This window comes from Jatropha curcas, chromosome 3 (assembly GCF_041381405.1).
Source record: "Jatropha curcas cultivar XTBG-Jc1 chromosome 3, XTBG_Jcur_1.0, whole genome shotgun sequence".
Classification (NCBI taxonomy): Eukaryota; Viridiplantae; Streptophyta; class Magnoliopsida; order Malpighiales; family Euphorbiaceae; genus Jatropha; species Jatropha curcas.
Window position 1 is genome coordinate 4,388,708 of NC_143153.1, and position 18,738 is coordinate 4,407,445.

Sequence of the window (18,738 nt, forward strand, 5' to 3'; positions counted from 1 at the left end):
GCGAGGAGGTTGACCAATCGGTATAGAAGCGTCAATTGGGGCAGGAGGAGGGGCCAGTTGAGAGAAACTCATGATGGAGTAAAATCAAAAGGGGGGAGGCTTTGAAGTAAGACTTTAACAAGGATAAAATAACTCATTCAATGGGCTGGCTTACCAAATTGGTAAAAATTCTTGTGTTCAAAAAAATAATTTAAAACCTCTTACTCTTTACATTAATGAAAAAATTTGAAAAACCACACTTGATTAACATGAGGAAATAAAATTATTCATTCATAAGAGTGGTTATAATTTTTAATCCAGTTCAAATTTAAATATAAAATAATCATTTTTATGGAATAATTGTTTTTTAAATTTTGTTTAAATATTTATATAAACGTTATATAATAAATATTTTTCAAAATTATGAAACATAAGTTTTATAAAAATTAAAAAGCAAATTTCATTTGATGGGAAAATTATTCTATATAAATTTCTACCTGTAAATATAAATTTACACATTTTTAATTGTATGGAATATTGTATTTAATATTTGAGATATTAAATAGTAATATTCATTTTTTTTAGCTTTCTTACTACAAGAAGAAGTTAATAACAGGTATAAAATTCAATTTACCCCATGAATTTGAAAATAACATATAATTTTCTAAAAATCAATTTTCTGTACTATTTAATCCCCTAAACTTACGTCAAAAGAATAAAAAATTTATTTTTAAAGAAAAATAATTTTTTAATATTTTAATTAATGAAAATTATTTAAGAAGTTTATACTTAGAAAAGAAAAAATTATTTTAAGAATACAATAATTACAAAAAAAAAAGTATAGTGTAATTAAACAAAATATTTCATTTAAAAAATTATAAGGTTATAAAAATATTTATTATTTAATTATTTTTAATTATATTTTATTTAAATTAAATATTTTATTATTTTTTAAATATTTGATTTAAATTTAAATTTTTATTGGTAAAAATTTGGTTTTACCTTTCGTTCTTTTGGTTAAAATTTAGGGAGTAAATTATAAAAAAAAATTGTTTTTGGAGTAAATTATAGACTGCTTGACAAATTTAACCTTATTCCTAATACCAAACAATTATGATTGAGAAAGACAAGTGGCAAGAAGTTGAAGGTCACCTGTGTATACTGAACAAGAACCTCACCGTAGAGAAACACTTTTCTCCAAATCACCGCAGTTAGTCTACACAGAACCCGCATTTCTCCACAACAGTCGAAAAAATGGCAATATCGACTCTCCAGAGACTCTCTTCTCAATTCCACCGCCTCCCATCTTTCTCTCCTCTCACCAAATCCATTCTCGTCCGCACCTCTGCCTCTGCTGCTACCACCTCCTCTTCTTCCTCCGCCAAAGTCGCCGATAGAATCGTTAAGCTTTTCGCCGTCGATCTTGACGGTCAGAAGCGGGAAGTCGTTGGCCTCTCCGGTCAGACCCTTCTCAGGGCTTTAGCTAACTGTGGCCTCATCGATCCTGCCTCCCACCGCCTCGAGGAAATCGACGCTTGCTCCGCCGAATGCGAGGTCAGCATCGCCCAAGAGTGGCTCGAGAAGTTGCCTCCGAGATCTTATGATGAGGAGTATGTTTTGAAGAGAAATTCTAGAGCTAGGGTTTTGAACAAGCATGCTAGATTGGGATGCCAGGTCGTCCTTACACCAGACCTGAAAGGTATGGTTGTTGCTATCCCTGAGCCAAAACCATGGGATATCCCCTAAGAGGAGTATGATTTTAAGGTTTTGTTTTGGTTTTGTTTTATCTTGATGTTTGGACTCAGAATATTCAATAATGTGCACACTTCTAATGAATTTATGTTTCCTTAAAGTGGGATATTGTAAGATCACCCTTGAATTGGGTATGCTGGAATTTAATCCTGTTATTCTGGTTTAATTAATTTGAATTTTCTTGCAAAACAAGCTGCTTGTATTGTTGTGCTTTTTGTTGCTTTGATATACTTTTGTGCCCTTTTATGCCAGTTGACTGAGTGTAACACTGTCAAGGTTGCTGAAATAACAAACTGTCTTGACATTGTTGATTGCTAACCATTTTATAACTGGAAAATTAGAACAATGCTAGAGTGAACATGAAGAAAAAAGAAAAAGAAAACCCAAGGTTTCTGGTTCAAAGTCTTAGCTCGTGAAAGATCATTGTAAGTTTTAGGCACTGAGAATATGGAAGTCCAGCTTGCATTATTCAAATGGCAGACATCAACACTGCATAATGTGTTTCTTTTCTCATCAGTTATGCAAATGAATCATTAAACCCTTGCAGTTGTCTAGGTGTAACTGTAGTTTTAAATGCACAGGTCCTTGAGCTTGCTGATAGGAGAAGTTATAGATAGCAGTTTGAGATGTATTATCAAAGGCATAGGCAATATTGTGAGATAATAGAGTAGTTAGTGGTCAGGTCACTTGTAGATTATTTATATTTATATTTCCAAAATGTAGTTCTGTTTAGATTTTGTTCACAAAGAGGATGAATATAATTGCACATGGGGGAACCCATTTAGTTTTTCTAAAATAAAATTGTATTGGAACCCCATTCCCAATTGTATTGTATTGAAATGAAGTTTCCTTGAGATGTTAGATTATTTGGTAATTCTTATTAGAAATGTTCAAAAATGATAGTAAACTTAGTTTTAGGATGACACTGCTCTAGATGGTGTTTGTGAATTGTAAAAGTTGTTCAAAGGTGAAGTTTGAGCAGCTCGATGTTGTTATAGGGCGACTACTACAAAATATGAATGCTAACAAGACTTATTAAATGGCTTTAGAGCTTTTCAATGTATTCTTGTTAACTATTCTTGATTATGAGCAGCTAGGCGCAGAACGTTGTAAATTTTGCAATTGCACGAAATCATCCATTAGTATTGGTAATTTAGGGATTGTGCACTGTTTTTGATGATCACTCAATACATTTTGTGTTCTGCTATCCAGTATCAATGTTTTAGAATTGCACTTTAAATGACTACTAGTACATCCTGGAACGGATGAGAGTATAACCAACAGGTCATTCCTTGCTGAACTTGAGGAACAAAAGAAAAGATTTTAAAATTAATAGTGGATAATCTCCCTAGTATTCATGATTGGCACGTCATTCATCGGCACAAAACTTATCCCAATTGAGTGCTGCCCAGTGTAATCACACTTGGTGCTTGCCTATATTTGTTTGCGGATTGTTTTTGTTAGTATTTGTTGAGGTCGTTGATTCACGACATCTAGTGTCTTGTTTAATGAGAAAGGATATTTATGCAGCCAGGCACCGCCTCAAACTCCAATGGTTTAACCTTTTGTGGAAGAGGGTAATGGTCCTGTCATACTAGGCTTTCCCCAGTTAGATTTGGCATTCTTGATTTGGTTCAATATAAATTTTTTATTAGTTGGAAACAACTGAATTTTATACTATTTAAATCGGAAGTATGCAAAATCAAGCATAACATAACTGAATTGAATTCTTGTTCATTTAAACTGCGGTATTAGCTTGAGCATCAAAGCATAGGAGCCTCTTCATTCCCTAATGCTTTGGAGCTAGTTTGGCTCTAAACTATACACTGTGTGTTAACTGGGTAACAATGCTTGTGTGCTATTTGTTTATCATTTATTTTCTTTTGTTATGAGAGGTTAAATGAACCATGAGCAATTCTAATTAAATTGGCGGATGCTCTAGGTTAGGGTTTTCTATATAAGGTGCAAGAAAAATGTACCCAGAGCTTTTCTATTATTATTATTATTATTTTGGATAAGACTAAGAGCTTGTTTGGTGTAATTTGTAAATTATTCCATAAAATTTATAGAATTTATTCACAAATCTAAACTTTTCATGTTTGGAATTTCATTTACAAATGTTTGTAAATTTTTATGTTTGGTATAATAAAAATTTAATATTGGTTATATTTAGACCAATTTTATCAAAATTGATAGAATTTACAAAGGAATTTTAAACGTAAAAGGAGTACAAACTATTGAATCTAATGAATTCTCGAATAAATTTCATGTTTGATATAAACATGAAAATTAATTTATAAATGAATTTATTTTCAAATAATAAAATAAATTCAATAAAAATTTATTCCAAACATTATGTAAGATTGTACTGTATGAATTTCTTTGTAATGTTAATGTTATAAATTAATCCATGCAATGTCATTACTATTACATTGTATCACAGCTTATCAAACACAGGTCTAGTTGAAAAAAAAAAAAAAAAAAGGATGATGAAACTGTATGGGCTGTAACAGCAAGCCTAACACTTGGGCCTTGTGACTGTTTCAGTCCACTTAAAAACCCTCTCTCTATTTTGCTATCATCGAAACCCTAATTCCTATCTCTATAAATTCATATCTTCTTTGTTTGATTTAACGCTCCTTCTCTTCATCCCTACAACTGTCTCCATTGTTTTCGTTTTTTATGCTAAGCAAAATTTGAATCGATGGCTTCTACACGAAATTGTTTCTCTGTATTTTCTTCTCAAATTCATTCTTACAAGGAAACAAAAAACAGCAGGCAAAGCAAGTCAGCTTCTTGGCTGGATCTCGAAACGATAACGATCCAGACAATTTATTATCAAAAACTTGCTAAATGGAACGCAAGTCAGCATCACTCGCCTGAATCTGATCTCTCTCCGTGATTTTTCGGGCCCTTTTACTGCTGGCATATTCCTTTTTAAGTCCTTTTTTATTTGCGAAGCAAACGCACTCTGTCCCAAAACCGTTTTCATTTGAAACGAATGTTTTGAGGCAATTTCTTCGTTTGCGAAAGCATTTGATTTCTAGCTAACTCGCCCATTCGATCCTTCAATTCGTGATCCTATTGGGCACATAGTTGGACTACATTCATTTTTGGTTTTTCCGTTTTAACTCACTTTTTTGTTTTTATTTAATTGTAACATAATTGTCGCTGACAATTGTTTGATTTTCATTTGTTTCTCTTGTTGATTTCAAAGTCTAAGTTCCACCCCCTATTGAAGGGGATGACTTGAAGTTTCCATGGTGGATGACTCTACTCAAAAGTAGAGCTAATACTGTTGACTTGACTCCACTAGAACCTAATACTTTGACTGGAGAATAGACTCCTATATAATGTTTGGATTGGTGGAAAATATCGGAGAAGAAAATTGAGTTTCTTCACTTGTTTGGTTTGGGAATGAAAAATACGAAAGGAAATATATTCTCTCCAAATTTTGAAAAAAAAAATAATTAAAATTATAATTTTATTCCAGTTTATAGTACTTTTTGTAAAAAATAAAGCTTAAAACCATAATTTTTGACATAATTTTCTTTCTTTTTCTCCTAAATATCCAAACATCAGGAGGAAAAGTTCTCTTTTATTATTTAAAAAAAAAAAAAAGAATACAGGATGTACAATACACAAATGTTGAATTATTCCTAATCCTGAGAGTCAGAGTCTAGCTAACTTGAACATTTGGTCATTTGGTGGACCGAGTCCGCACAATTATATTATTTCAGGTCTTCTGTTTATATATACATGAAAATGATTCGAATTTTAAGTACGGGTGGTCAAATTCTTGAGTATAGCCAATCACCTGCTTTGACTAAGTGAAATGATAACATTACTCTTAATATTGTATTCATGAGCTATATTGTTAATAATTTTTGTTATATTGTTTTATATTTGCTGCATACTTATATTCTCTAGTATATACTTAAAAATTGCATTGTAGTAATAAACATCTAAATATTAAATTTATATTTAGCTGATATATACAATAAGACAACCATTTCATATTGGTACTTTGGAATCTAATTACTCTATTAATAAATATAAACTATTATGATTAAAAGATAATTTTATTTATATAATTTTTCTATTATACCCTTTTTAAATAACACATGAGCAATTATTTTATCGGAATAATGAGTAAGAATTAATGAGTTATAGAAAATAAAATAAAATTTGATAAGTGTTTAAGGGATTAACTATAATGCAAAAAAAGAAAGTGAATTATATTTTTAGAACAAACTAAAAAAAAAAAAAAAAAAAAAGGATAGATTATCTTTTAAGAGGGAGGAAATAAAAATTAATGTAACCGTTCTCTTAACGAGAGTTTAATATGTTCTCCTTGAATTTGTCATCTTCTTCTAACAAGAGTTTAATATGTTCTTCTTGAATTTATCGTTGGCGAAGAGTTTCTTGACAAAATTAAACAAAATCAATTATTTTAATTGTTATTTTCAAAGTATTTTGTTTTAGAGAAAGACTTTTCTAAGAAAAATTCAAGAAAAGTAACACTCAAGTAGTAGGCAAATTCTTGGGGCCAATGTAAGAGTAATTTTTTTATGCATGCCTAGTTAAGGTATAGTATATGTATCTCCAAGCTCCATTTAGGGTAATATTTAGATAAAGTTGGTAAAATTTATATTGAGATGCAGCTCATGTGCCATGGTCCAATTATATATATATATATATATATATATATATATATATATATATATATATATATATATATATATATATATATATATATATAATTGGACCATGGCACATGAGCTGCATCTCAATATAAATTTTATATATATAGTGTTAATTATTCGGTATTCAAAGAATAGCAAAGTGTTTTTTTTCAAATATGTAAAGAAATCCATAGTTAAAACTTGCACTCAAGACGCTGTATTATTACGTAACTAGACTTTCTTGCCGGGTCAACTGAGCAATAATCTCTTCTTATAACTACCAACGGTCAGTAGAATCCAAGAAAAGCCGGCCAGCACCAATTCTCACACCACAAATTAAGTCTCCTAATTGTCTAATCTTAAAATACCGACTTCAAGCCAAGATTAGTAAACGTCCATTTAATTGGACTCATTCAACACAAATATATAAAACATTCTTTTATAAATATGCTTAATTAAATTGTGATTTTAGTTTCTTCCTTTGTCTTAAATCACTAATTACTTCCTTAATTTCCTTTAATCCACTAATTTAACCTTCCATCATCACCACCACTCATTCGTTTTTCTCACTTTACTACCCTTCATTTTCTTTATATTAACAACCTTGTTATTTTCATATCTTCGCTTTGTGCCTTAGTTGAGATTTTAGTTTCTTTCCTTTTAGTATCCCTTTTCCCTTTTGCCTTTGAAACTTCTCTCTAAAGAAGAAATATATCCTAGGGTGTTTCGATCTTTACATAACATATAGATATATAGATTGTGGTTTCTTGATTATCAAGAGTTTCCTTTCCAAGCTCTCTTTGAAGGTTATTAACTTATTATATACATATTGAATGATGGGCATGGATCCGGCTGAGCTACGGCGGGTTTTCCAGATGTTTGATAAGAATGGAGATGGCAAGATCACAAGAAAAGAATTAAGCGATTCACTACGAAACTTAGGTATTTTTATACCGGACAAGGATTTAATCCAAATGATCGAAAAAATAGATGCGAATGGAGATGGGTTTGTGGATATTGAAGAATTTGGAGAATTGTATGAGACGATAATGAGTGAGAAAGATGAAGAAGAAGATATGAGAGAAGCATTTAACGTATTCGATCAAAATGGAGATGGGTTTATTACAGTGGATGAGTTGAAGTCAGTTTTGGCATCATTAGGGCTGAAACAAGGAAGAACCCTAGAAGATTGCAAGACGATGATAAAGAAAGTTGATGTTGATGGAGATGGAATGGTTAATTATAAGGAGTTTAGACAAATGATGAAAGGTGGTGGGTTTGCTGCCCTAGGATCAAGTTAATTATCATCAATTCTTCAATAATAGAGAAGGTAATAAACATGGTTTATATATATATATATAATATATATATATGTTCACAAATGTTTTGATGAAGATAGAAAGAGGAGAGCCTTTTGCAGGGTGAGACCTCTTTGTATCATTTTCAGTTCTAAGAACATGTAAAAAATTATGTGTTCTTGGTGCTTATATATTCTTTAAGTCTTAGTTGTTAATCAAGTTGTGTTGTTTTCACTTCTTGTATTTAGCTTTTATAGCTATTTGTATTGTTTTCAATTCATAGGCAAAAGGGAAATCTTATTATTTTTTTTTTCTTTTTTAATTAATCTTGTTCTCCCTTAATTTTATTTTATTTTTTTAAGTTCATTAAATTGGCAAACTTACAAATTCTTATTATTTCTATCATTCATAAGAACAAAATATTCCTCCTTCCAAACATGTCTAATAATAAGTTACAGAACATACGATAAAGCATGTATATATATACTTAGAATTCAATTTCAAAAGTGATAATCATAATAAACAACTAATTAAAATGTAGGAAAAAATTGCCTAGATCCGATCCATGTCCTTATTTATGGACCAAACAAATGAAATTATGAATTTTTTAAAAAGTGTCCGACTTTATTATTTTTTTCAAGTATATATGTTAACCCTCATTTCAATAAGAATTTATCACATTTGAAAATAACTTATTCAATTTATCATTTTGGGATTTTCTGCTAAGAAAACCAAACAATTCAAATAAATTGAAATTAAAACGCTGCATTTTATTTCTGAAATTGCAATGTTAATTCCATTTGGTAACATGATTAAATCTCCAACAACTTATTTAGTTTAAATAAATTCCATAAAATTTAATTGAATTCAATTGAATTCCTCCATATTTTATATTTTTGGTTTGAAAAAAATATTAAAATCCAATCAATAAGGTGTTGGTTGGAGCGGTAAGTGATTTCAAACCCCATAAAAGTGAGAACACAAACTCGATCCTTGGAAAGCAAATTTTATTAGAAAGGCCAATTACATTTTCGTTCTACAGAACAAGAGAGATTGTACCTCCTGTTATACCATTTAAAATCAATTCTTATCAAATTTGATAGAATTTAAAATGAATCCTGTAAAATAACATCACATTTAGATTAAAATTCTCATATATACATAAAAAATTTATCAAAGACATTTTGTTTTCCTATTGTGAAAAATGAGACAAAATAATAACAAAAAATGAAAATTTTAAATGACAATTAACTAATAATTTCATTTAAGAATAGATCCATACATTAAAAGTAAATAAGGATTATCCCCATTAAAGTAAAAATAAATAAATAAATAAATAACCAGTCAACTTTGAGAATTTCATTCTACTTAATTACTCTACTTATATTTATACATTTCCCCGCTATATTTGGCACATTGATTTGAAAAAGAAAAAATAATTATAATAATATTGTTTATTGATTTTTATATAATAATATTACAAATATATTAAATGTAATATTTTTTTAATAGAGTTAAAAATCATTATTGATTTTTAAATTGACTTCAATTCAAATTGTATGATTTAGAAATAATAATTCATTCAAAAACGAATTTCATATTTTTAATTTTATTTGAAAATGGATTTTATATTTTCAATTAAATGGTATGTAATTCTTTTTAAATTTCTCTTTGTTTATTTTTTAAAAAACAATTCACCTTTAAAAACTACTTTCCCCTTCTGAAAAGAAAGTAACTTTTTAAAAATAATTTAAGTTTCCCTTTATCTAAGAACTCTTTTATTATAATAAATTTATGAAAGGAAATTGTTTTTCTGGAATAATATTTTTTACTTTAGTGAAAGTTATTTTTATTTCAAATGTCTTAGTTTTACATTTTTCGTTTATTTTCCCAATTCCAACCCGCTGCTCGCTCCGCGCCTCTGAGACCGCCTTCACACGCTTATTTTGGTCATTTTCTCTCATATCATTATCACAGACGTAGCATCTCAGCCGTTTCCACGTCCAGACCCGCCACTCGCTGACTCGCTCCACGTCTCCGTTCCCTTCAGTCCTTCACCGGCCATACCATTTACTAAGGACTGGTTCAATGAAGTTGGAGTGCCTTGTTTCACTCCTGCCGATCTTTCCATTCTCTACATCAATTTCGTATAACTCTTGGGGTAAGTATAATCGCTGTTATTTAGGGTTTTTGATTTGGATAATTGATTTTGTAATCTTATTACGATTAATTTCAGTCTTTAATTTGTGCTTTGAATTTATAGTGTCGATGATATGTTATTTATTAACGTTTCTTTGAAACTCTCTTTGAATTGGACCAGATTGTTTCTTGTGATTTGATTAGTTGCGGTTAACTCGATATACTGTTAATTTTTTCTTGTTAATGATATAAATTATGTTTTTAAGAAAAAAATGGATGCTATATTGGCAGTGGCTGTTGGTTTTCGCCCTGGTTTTCATGTTGTTAGTGACTTTGATACTTTTTGTTCACTACTATTTTACTTCAATTTGAGTAAATTTAAGTGATTTGGATATTTATTTCAACAATTCATGGAATTCCTGAATAATAAATGGTACATTTAGATAAAATTTGCAAAGCAAATTCTAAAAACCAACATGGTTCACAGCAATGGAAAGAAGATGTAGGGGGGATATTTAATCCAAGTTCACCTGAAATCAATTCTCGAGGTGTGGGCTAGTAATTTCCTTATCTTATTTGTTGGTCCTATGGTATAAATACTTTAGTTATGATTCTTATGAAAATGGTTGATTTTTTTTTTCTAAATTTATTTACCTGGAGTATTAGTATATTAGATCACGCCTGACGTATGAATTCTAAGAGTAAATTTCAGGTTTACATACATGTCATCAATGTAAAGTCCACTTACTATCAGACCATAAAATTTAATATATGATATCACATCTAAATATTAAAAGAAAAGGATAACATATAGTAATTACATGAATTATTCTTTTTTTTTTTTTTTAAGTTTAGTATCTCTGCTTTATTTTATTTTATTATTGAGCACATGAAGAAACGAGTTTTTTTTTCCTTATTATTTTCCTTTTTGGCTGGAATTTTGTAATCAGAAAACTAAAAATGGATGTAGTAATAGACTAAGATGAAACTGTACTTAACCAATCATCAAAAGATAAAGATGTAAATTTTCTTTTGTTCATTTTTTCCTAAAATTAAACAGGTTAATCAAATTGGAGGGCTTTCAACATTTGGCAAGAATAAAAGAGATTAAAAACTACGAGTGTGCTGAAACAGAGAAAACCCACCGAAAAGCAGAAGAAAAAAATGGTGGTAAAGAGGGTTTTAGCATCTACAGCATCAGTGGCACTCACCAAATGTCTCCAGCTTAAGAATTTGTCATCTAATCCTTTGCTAATGGTTTATTTCTTTCCTAAGTCACTTCATCATAAAACCAGGTATTTCTCTTTTTAATAAAATCATATAATTGAGAGCTCTTAAATTGGATTTGGCATGTTTCCTTTTGTAATGCCTTTGCTTTTTCAGTTTTTGGTATTACTTATTTTTTGCTGTGATTAGCCGCTGAATTATTTACTTCTTTTTTTTTCTTTTTTCTTTTTTTTGGAATTCTTATTGAAAATGAAATCTGAAATTATGCCTGCATCTTAAATTAGGTAATTGTTTGTTTGTACTATATATTTATATTTAATAATGTATGAAGATATTTTGGCTGGTAAGCCTTGAATTTTTGGATAACATGTTTTGGCTAATAGTAGATTTCCTAAGTCCCCTTCATCTAATGTAATTTTGATTTGTTCATTGGTCGGTGAAAAACCTAATTTCCAAATCTGCTGTCAATGAAAATTCTTCAGCAGTCTTGCTTGATTTCTCCCTTCATAAAACTACTTCGGTTATGAATGGAATACGAGTTCTATTTGAAGAAAATGCTTTTTTTAGAAAAATACTCATTTGAGTCATTTGGTTGGTTTATCAAGTATCATTTTTCTCTTTGGTGTGGCACAAATTCCTTCAAATGAATCAAGAATACTAGGTGTGAAATTTTGAAATTAAACGGCTAAGAGGACTGTTCTGCTATTTTTAATGAACTTGAAAGTATAAATTGAAATGATATTTATTTGGACAGCATTTGTATGAAGATGAACTCACACTTTATTAGTTTGATTGATGTTATATGCAAGGCTTCTGCTCAGGCACCTGCCCTTGGACCATTCTGTCATATTAAAGGGCCTCCTCTAGTGGGACATCTAGGGATACACACTGGTTCAACTTTGAATGATGTTCACAAAGATGGGTTGCCACCAACTGATTGTGGGAAAAGCACAATTGTTGATGATTCTGGTGGTGCTAAAGTGAAGAGGAAGAAGTTGAAAGGAAAACGAGCTGTTGTAAGGTGGCTAAAGTTCTTCAGGTGGAAAAAGAAGAAAGAGTATGAAAGAATGACAACAGAAGAGAAACTATTGTACAAGTTGAAAAAGGTAGACTTCAGCTTTTTTCTTTTAGTATGTTGTATAATGTATAAGGAGAAATTCTTCCCATTTTGCTTTCCCAATTTGAGTTGGTCAATTGGAATAATGATTTCTAGAGACCTTTAGAATAAATACTTGCTTCCTGATTGTATTTTTATGCAGCATATATTTTTAGTATTTTTTTTTCTCTTCTTGGTTGGGGTGATGGGGATGTCGAGGTTAACTACCTAGTTGAAATTTTAAGCTATTGTTAACTGATTATGGTATGCTTTCTTGATCCACCTTCTGAATATGATTTGTCAGTTCCTTCCTATAGGCTCGAAAAAAAGAGGAAAGGCTTGTTCAAGCTTTGAAAAAGATTGAGCCTGCAGAATCATCAGAAACAACTCATGATCCAGAGATATTGACCCCAGAAGAGCATTTCTTCTTTTTAAAGATGGGCCTCAAGTGTAAGAATTACGTCCCAGTTGGAAGACGAGGAATATACCAGGGTTTAATCCTTAACATGCACTTGCACTGGAAGAAACATCAAACTCTGCAGGTGGTTGTGAAGACATTCTCACCAGAGGAGGTCAAGGAGATTGCTGCTGAGCTAGCACGATTGACTGGAGGGATTGTGCTAGATATTCATGAAGAGAACACAATAATCATGTACAGAGGGAAGAATTATACGCAGCCACCAACAGAAATAATGTCACCTAGGATCACTCTTCCCAGAAAGAAGGTCATCATTGTCCTTGCTGGTCATCATTGTCCTTGCTGTCTGTTTTCTTTATTCCCAAATAACTTGTCATCAGCTTTTCAAAGTTAACAAAAATCATATGAACAGGAAATAGTCTTGCTTTCTTCCTCACTGCAGTTTGAGTAAATTAGGATCTTTTCCCCCCCTGATCTGACGTCATCAAATATTTTTTTGGGAGAACTACGCATAATCATTTTTCTTATTTGTTGCCTGATCACCCTTTATAGAATTCTTCCAGTGGTTGATAAATACTTTGTAATTGAAACAGATAAAGCATGGAAACAAAGGCCACACACATGCACACACATTCTTGTTAAACTTATAAATTCAAAAGAGAGCTTTAATACTGAATTTTTGTGTCGGTTGATTTACCTATTCTTTCCAATCTATCTTGTGCAGGCTTTGGATAAATCAAAGTACAGGGATGGCCTTAGGGCTGTCAGGAAATATATCCCTCGACTTGAACAGGATCTTGAATTGCTTCAAGCACAAGAAGCTAGGGGCAAACTTGAAACTACTTCAGTTGAAGAAACTGTGAAGACCGAGTTTAGCGGTAGAAAATCTGGGAGCATTTCAAACATTCCATTTGAGAATTCAGAAAAATTGGAAGAAATTATAGACAGGCAAGAGAAATGCTCTGAGGACGAATCTCCTATGGATCTTGGAATGTCATCAGATTCAGAAGATCTATCAGATATTTTTGAGACTGACTCTGAAACCGAGACTCAGGATAAATCAAGACGCCCTCTTTATTTGGATGAGTTTGAAAAGTTCCCAGTTGAAGGTAATGGAGAACCTAAAGATTTTGAGGATCATTTGCGCCAACTATCTCAGGACTCAAAATGGGCCACAGAATCTGAGAAAGACTTGCAGTCACCTACCTTCGATGAGGTTGACCGTATGTTTCTTCGTGCTGCTTCTCTTTTGAAGAGGAAGAAGAGATAGGAGATGTGCACAAAGCTATAATACTCACCATTTTGGTTTTATGCACTTCTTCAATATTTATTTTCTTTGATATGATTATTGGTTAGTACTCAGGCTTAACAAAACTGTCCTTATTTATTTCATCATCTTTTCCTTAAATTTTCAGAGAATGCGTTTGTTCTCATTTATTTGCTTTTGAATTTTCTTTTTCCCAATTTATCAACGCCAAGCTTTATGCATGCAATTAAAGACTAAAGTTGTATTCGGCAACAATTTTTTTATAGATGCTATTTTTTATATTGTTCAGTAATATAATATTTTAAAAAATAAAATAGCATTTTATAAAAAATTATTATATAGCTCAGTAACATAGTGTTTTAGAGATTGAAATAGCATTTTAGACTAAAATAGTATTTATAAAACGTTAACTCCAAATTAATTCATATAATGTTAATAAAATAGCTAACAGATATTCGCTAGGTGTGTAATAATTAAGAGACCTGCAAACGTTAAACCTAAAGAGCAAGACATTCACCGTGACCAAAAGTTAAATTTGGATAGGGACAAAAAAGAGAGAGAAAGAAACCGGAGTTGTATGGACGCCTATAAAAGGAAAACAAATGTACAATCTGCTCTAGACATATTTGCAATCAGAATCTTCCAGCAGCTCATTTTCAAGTTCTTTTACATTGTTAACAATATCCTGAACTTTACTTGACAAGTGATTAGTATGCTCCTCAATAAAAGCCAAAACCATGTGCAGTTGTTCCTGGTAAGCAGCACACTGACGTTTACATCGCTGTTTCTCACTGTTGAGCTCAATGGTTAGTTCTCGTATCCTCCGATCCTTCTCATACTGAAAAATAAAGAATTTTAGGGGAGAGATTATCAAAATAAGAATAAAACAAATGTTAACTAAGTACAAACTGCCATATAATTTGGTTCAGATGATTATGCATGACAATCATTCTGCACTTGATAAATACGAACACAAGTCAGAAAATTTGGGATTTCTCATCCAGGACTCGTCATTTGATCTAGGGAACTGATTTCTGATTGACAGTCAGAATAATAATTTTACCAGAATTTCATTCCAACTCAATTTCCTATATTAAATGTGCCCAAAAAAGTGCCTACAACACCAGGCTGGAGGCTAGCTATATTGTATTGTACAGAGGGAATGAATATCGCACGCTAACCAAAACCAGTGTACAGAATTTTAGGACTTAGTTTGTGACTGAATTCTAATAATTGGTGACAGGCCTGATTTGTCCAGAGTAAATCTCCCGTAAGTTCCCAGCTAAGAGTAAATCTCCATAGGTTTCCAGTTTAGAAATGAGCTTTTATACAACCAATTGATCGACATCATGTTGAACAAAAACTCCAGATATTTGGGAATAATATCATAGAAGAATAACGAGCAACATCAAAAGCATTTCAACCTGTCATGAGAAAGATAACATACCTCACTAACCAAATTTTTTGCAGATCCTCGCCATGGTACTTTACTAGGAGACATTAATGTGTGATTGTGTTCTTTTACAAATTTGGTTACGACCCATTTATCTCCATCCCTTAAAGCTAGCCTCAACATTGCATGACATCCTTCTCGGGTTATCGGTGGGGGTGGAAGAACTCTATCTTTCCTGTACATGTATTTCTTTTCACGAAAACCTTCTTTAGAGCAAACAAAATCCTGACCAATAACCATGTTATTTACTCGAGACCGCCGGTTATGATGGATGCGAACAGTAAACCCTGTACGCCTGCCATAAGCAATATAAAATTCCCGAGCATCATCTCTTGACTTGAACTCCATGCCAATATATGGTTCCACAACATCACTCATTGAAAGCAAATTTTCATTAGATTGCTCTATGATCTTGTCAACTTCGCCAAAACATAAATCGATATTTTTCGAGAGATCATCTGCAAATTCAGGCCCATCATAATCTTGAAAACACCTTTCGCTGTCATCTGAATCAAATGTTTGATTAGTTGAGCTCTCCATTACGCTCTTGATGCAGATTTAGACAATGTTCTCATCCATCCAATAGCTGCATCCAGGAAAGCAAAATCAGATTTTCAATCTCCTAGTTTATTTGCATAGATCATATGTTTTGAGCTCAGAATAAGCAACGAGATTGTAGTATTAAAACAACCGAGGAAAATAATAACAAGCTCCTGCATCTTTACCAAAAGCTTATTTAGCATGAAAACTGCTAAATCAAAACAACAATTAGGGTCCTAAGAAGTTTGATCGAGGATGATCCAACCTTCGTCCCATTTTCACAAAGTGGCCTTACACCACAGCTCACTTAGGGTAGTCGAGGATTTTACCGTTGACCGAAATGTTCAAGTACTTGTACTTGCTGAAATCCTGGAATATAAGGGAGAGTACTCTACATGCAAGCTAGTCTCATCCTTTAAATGGAAATTGATTTCCTTTGAATTTCCAAGTTCATTTATTTCTTAAACAACTAAACAGAACTTGTTAGCTATTAAAGAATTATACTTAAAAAAATTGATTCAAATTCAATATAAATCTTATGTCATTCAAAAATAAAAATATCAAACAAATTTATCTTCCTTGTGAACCAAACAAAAAAAAAGGAATCCAATTGAAGAATGGCATTCCATTCTCAATTCTAAAGTGAACCAAACATGGCTAAAACTGTACCTATCATAAACTGGTACACAACATTATTAGGTCAGTTAATGAGGAAAATATAACTTTCTGAAACGAAGTATTAGATCCTAGTCAAGAAGGCCTCATTTGAATGAAGCTTCTAGCAGAATTTCAGAATTTCTAAAGATTCTAACCTTGTAAGTTGCAGAAATTTAAATCTAAATAAATGAGATCAGAGGAAGAAAAAAAAAAATTAAACTTGAGTCATGCATAACACATCAAGGTCACCAAAATCCACTAATATTAGCCATAAAAGTTAAGAAGAGAAAGTATATATATCTAGCTAACAGTACAATACACTATTCTACAGAACTTTCACCCAAATCATTAAAAATGTCTAATTTACAAGTTCCCATTAACGATTCAAATTAAGTTTGAAGCCTTATACTGTAATTACTGAAGAAAAATATGGTCTGCAGTCAGCAATACAAGTGTACAATCTTAAGCCCGTACCTGAGATGGGTTTGTAGTAATTGGAGTAAGACATTTGCGACAATATTAATATGGCAGAGAATATGAAAGCAAAGGCTCTAAATCTAGCTTTGAAGATCAAATATTTAAATTCTCCTTTTCTATTCATTTTTTCTTAGCCCTAATTTTCTAGGAAACCGAATGGAAAATTGTATTGTAATTAGTAAAGAGTCGTGGAGGAAGAAAAAGAAGAGAAAAAAAAAAGTTTAAAAAAGAAAATAAAATGGCTTCAAAAAACTAACGTGTTGATTAGCGTACCAGAAGCAGTGAAAACCCTAGGATTGCAGAGTGTTGAAGCGGCAGCGCAGACATGATAGACCGGAGATGTACGCGATCACATCTTTATTTGCTGCGTTTGGGCCCACAGATTTAGTTTTTCCACTTTTTAATTCCCTTTGAACGGCAACTGTCTAACGTTATAGTTTTCTTTTTTTCTGCGAAAGAACGACAATGTCGTTTCATACAGATCAAGATTCTTCTTAGATCCTTTCGTCAAGTCATTGGTATAATGAGTTTGTCAAGGCTTTCAGATTCCGTTCGGTCATCAATTAGATAAAGGAAGATGAGGTTAAATGGTTGATCATGATTGGGCGGAAAGTCAAACTGATATTTTTTAAATATATTAAATATTATATAAAACAATTTAAAATTAAAAAATTTATTAAAAATTATATATGTGAATTAAAGTAGTAAAATTATTGAAATACAAAATATTATAATAACTAAAATTCACTACAATAATAGCTTTAGCAAATAATTGAAACTAAAATAAAAATAAATATTTCTATATATTATTAACATTAGAGGGATTTTCAATAACTTGTATACATAATAAATTTAACAAATATACTTTTAACCTTATAAAAAGATCAGAATATTACATAAAACTACTTTTATAAATAAAAATAAGAGTAAAATATTTAATCTGTAAAAATAAGACAATAAAATAAATCATAATTATAAATTTTAGCAGTATAAATGTTGCACAAGAAGTGATATAATAATTGAGAGAAATGTAAGAATTATAAAATATTAAAATAAATAATTTATTCAAGTAAATTAACATAATAAAGTTTTTATTTTAATTATACATAAAAGGGATTTTACAAATGCATTGACTAACTAAACTCCTCCCATTAAAATCGGTTGACCCATTCACAAATATCAGATTACCGGTTGAAGCGGCCGCATAGATCGTTCTTCAACGGTTCTCATCTAAAGAGGGTGTGGAACTGAACCGACCCGATCTGACTCTTGATGTCAATTTTATTGTGGAACTGGTTGGGCCGGTCTAGATTAGAAAACAAAATCATCAGTGACCTCTGTAAGGTGATTGTTTCATTCCGGGTGAAAATTAGAAAATAATGTTTGGAGACGAATAAAATTTTTTTTTTTACTTTTTGAGAGCAAAACATAACTTTTTGTATGACGTAAATTTTTACTCTTCGAGGAACCAAAATGTCATTTTTAATAAGAAACCTTTTTTTTTTTTTTTTTTCGTTAGATGCGATGCTCCTCACTCCACTTGATTTTGCCCCTACTTTTCTTGGAGAATAGGGCAGATGATTCTTTCCTAAAATTGCATTTTGTATAGGCTAAGCATTCGATTAATTGAATTAAATCGAAGCAAATTACCCCAAGTTCGAGCCAATTAAACATATTTTTATAGTAATCGAAGGGTATATAATCCGATATAAACTGAATTGATCGATTTGATTCAATTTAAATTTGACTA

At 31.3% G+C, this 18,738-nt stretch overlaps 4 protein-coding genes across 6 annotated transcripts; 3 read left to right on the forward strand and 1 right to left on the reverse strand.

The window, feature by feature from the left end:
* Nucleotides 1-1,130: 1,130 nt before the first annotated feature.
* On the forward strand, nucleotides 1,131-1,923 carry LOC105644127 (2Fe-2S ferredoxin-like superfamily protein). The gene has a single exon (XM_012229394.4). It carries the CDS (start codon nucleotides 1,234-1,236, stop codon nucleotides 1,723-1,725), a length of 492 nt encoding a protein of 163 aa, XP_012084784.1. The 5' UTR covers nucleotides 1,131-1,233; the 3' UTR covers nucleotides 1,726-1,923.
* Nucleotides 1,924-7,002: 5,079 nt separating this feature from the next.
* Nucleotides 7,003-8,036, forward strand: AGD11 (ARF-GAP domain 11). Its single transcript, XM_020683203.3, has one exon. It carries the CDS (start codon nucleotides 7,250-7,252, stop codon nucleotides 7,715-7,717), a length of 468 nt encoding a protein of 155 aa, XP_020538862.1. The 5' UTR covers nucleotides 7,003-7,249; the 3' UTR covers nucleotides 7,718-8,036.
* A 1,563-nt stretch (nucleotides 8,037-9,599) lies between these two features.
* Nucleotides 9,600-14,002, forward strand: LOH1 (RNA-binding CRS1 / YhbY (CRM) domain protein). Its single transcript, XM_020683355.3, has 5 exons — nucleotides 9,600-9,875; nucleotides 10,914-11,148; nucleotides 11,868-12,186; nucleotides 12,494-12,901; nucleotides 13,319-14,002. The coding sequence occupies exons 2-5, from the start codon at nucleotides 11,018-11,020 to the stop codon at nucleotides 13,862-13,864; spliced, it is 1,404 nt and encodes a 467-aa protein (XP_020539014.1). The 5' UTR covers nucleotides 9,600-9,875; nucleotides 10,914-11,017; the 3' UTR covers nucleotides 13,865-14,002.
* Nucleotides 14,003-14,256: 254 nt separating this feature from the next.
* Nucleotides 14,257-17,416, reverse strand: LOC105644104 (protein FAR1-RELATED SEQUENCE 2). 3 transcript variants are annotated; one of them, XM_012229367.4, is made up of 3 exons: nucleotides 17,262-17,416; nucleotides 15,309-15,900; nucleotides 14,257-14,699 (listed from the first exon to the last, which is right to left on the reverse strand). In XM_012229367.4, the coding sequence occupies exons 2-3, from the start codon at nucleotides 15,852-15,854 to the stop codon at nucleotides 14,478-14,480; spliced, it is 768 nt and encodes a 255-aa protein (XP_012084757.1). In that variant the 5' UTR covers nucleotides 15,855-15,900; nucleotides 17,262-17,416; the 3' UTR covers nucleotides 14,257-14,477. The 3 variants fall into 3 exon arrangements, with proteins under 3 accessions (XP_012084757.1, XP_089574926.1, XP_012084765.1); XM_089718800.1 differs by having other exon boundaries at nucleotides 17,246-17,344; XM_012229375.4 differs by lacking the exon at nucleotides 17,262-17,416 and adding an exon at nucleotides 16,986-17,193.
* Nucleotides 17,417-18,738: the final 1,322 nt, after the last annotated feature.

Coding starts and splice junctions, on each gene's coding strand:
- LOC105644127 (XM_012229394.4), top strand. CDS start 1,234: ATGGCAATATCGACTCTCCAGAGACTCTCTTCTCAATTCCACCGCCTC.
- LOH1 (XM_020683355.3), top strand. CDS start 11,018: ATGGTGGTAAAGAGGGTTTTAGCATCTACAGCATCAGTGGCACTCACC. Junction 12,187..12,493: donor TATTGTACAAGTTGAAAAAG/GTAGACTTCAGC, acceptor TCCTTCCTATAG/GCTCGAAAAAAAGAGGAAAG. Junction 12,902..13,318: donor TCACTCTTCCCAGAAAGAAG/GTCATCATTGTC, acceptor TATCTTGTGCAG/GCTTTGGATAAATCAAAGTA.
- AGD11 (XM_020683203.3), top strand. CDS start 7,250: ATGATGGGCATGGATCCGGCTGAGCTACGGCGGGTTTTCCAGATGTTT.
- LOC105644104 (XM_012229367.4), bottom strand. CDS start 15,854: ATGGAGAGCTCAACTAATCAAACATTTGATTCAGATGACAGCGAAAGG. Junction 14,700..15,308: donor CAAAAAATTTGGTTAGTGAG/GTATGTTATCTT, acceptor TTTATTTTTCAG/TATGAGAAGGATCGGAGGAT.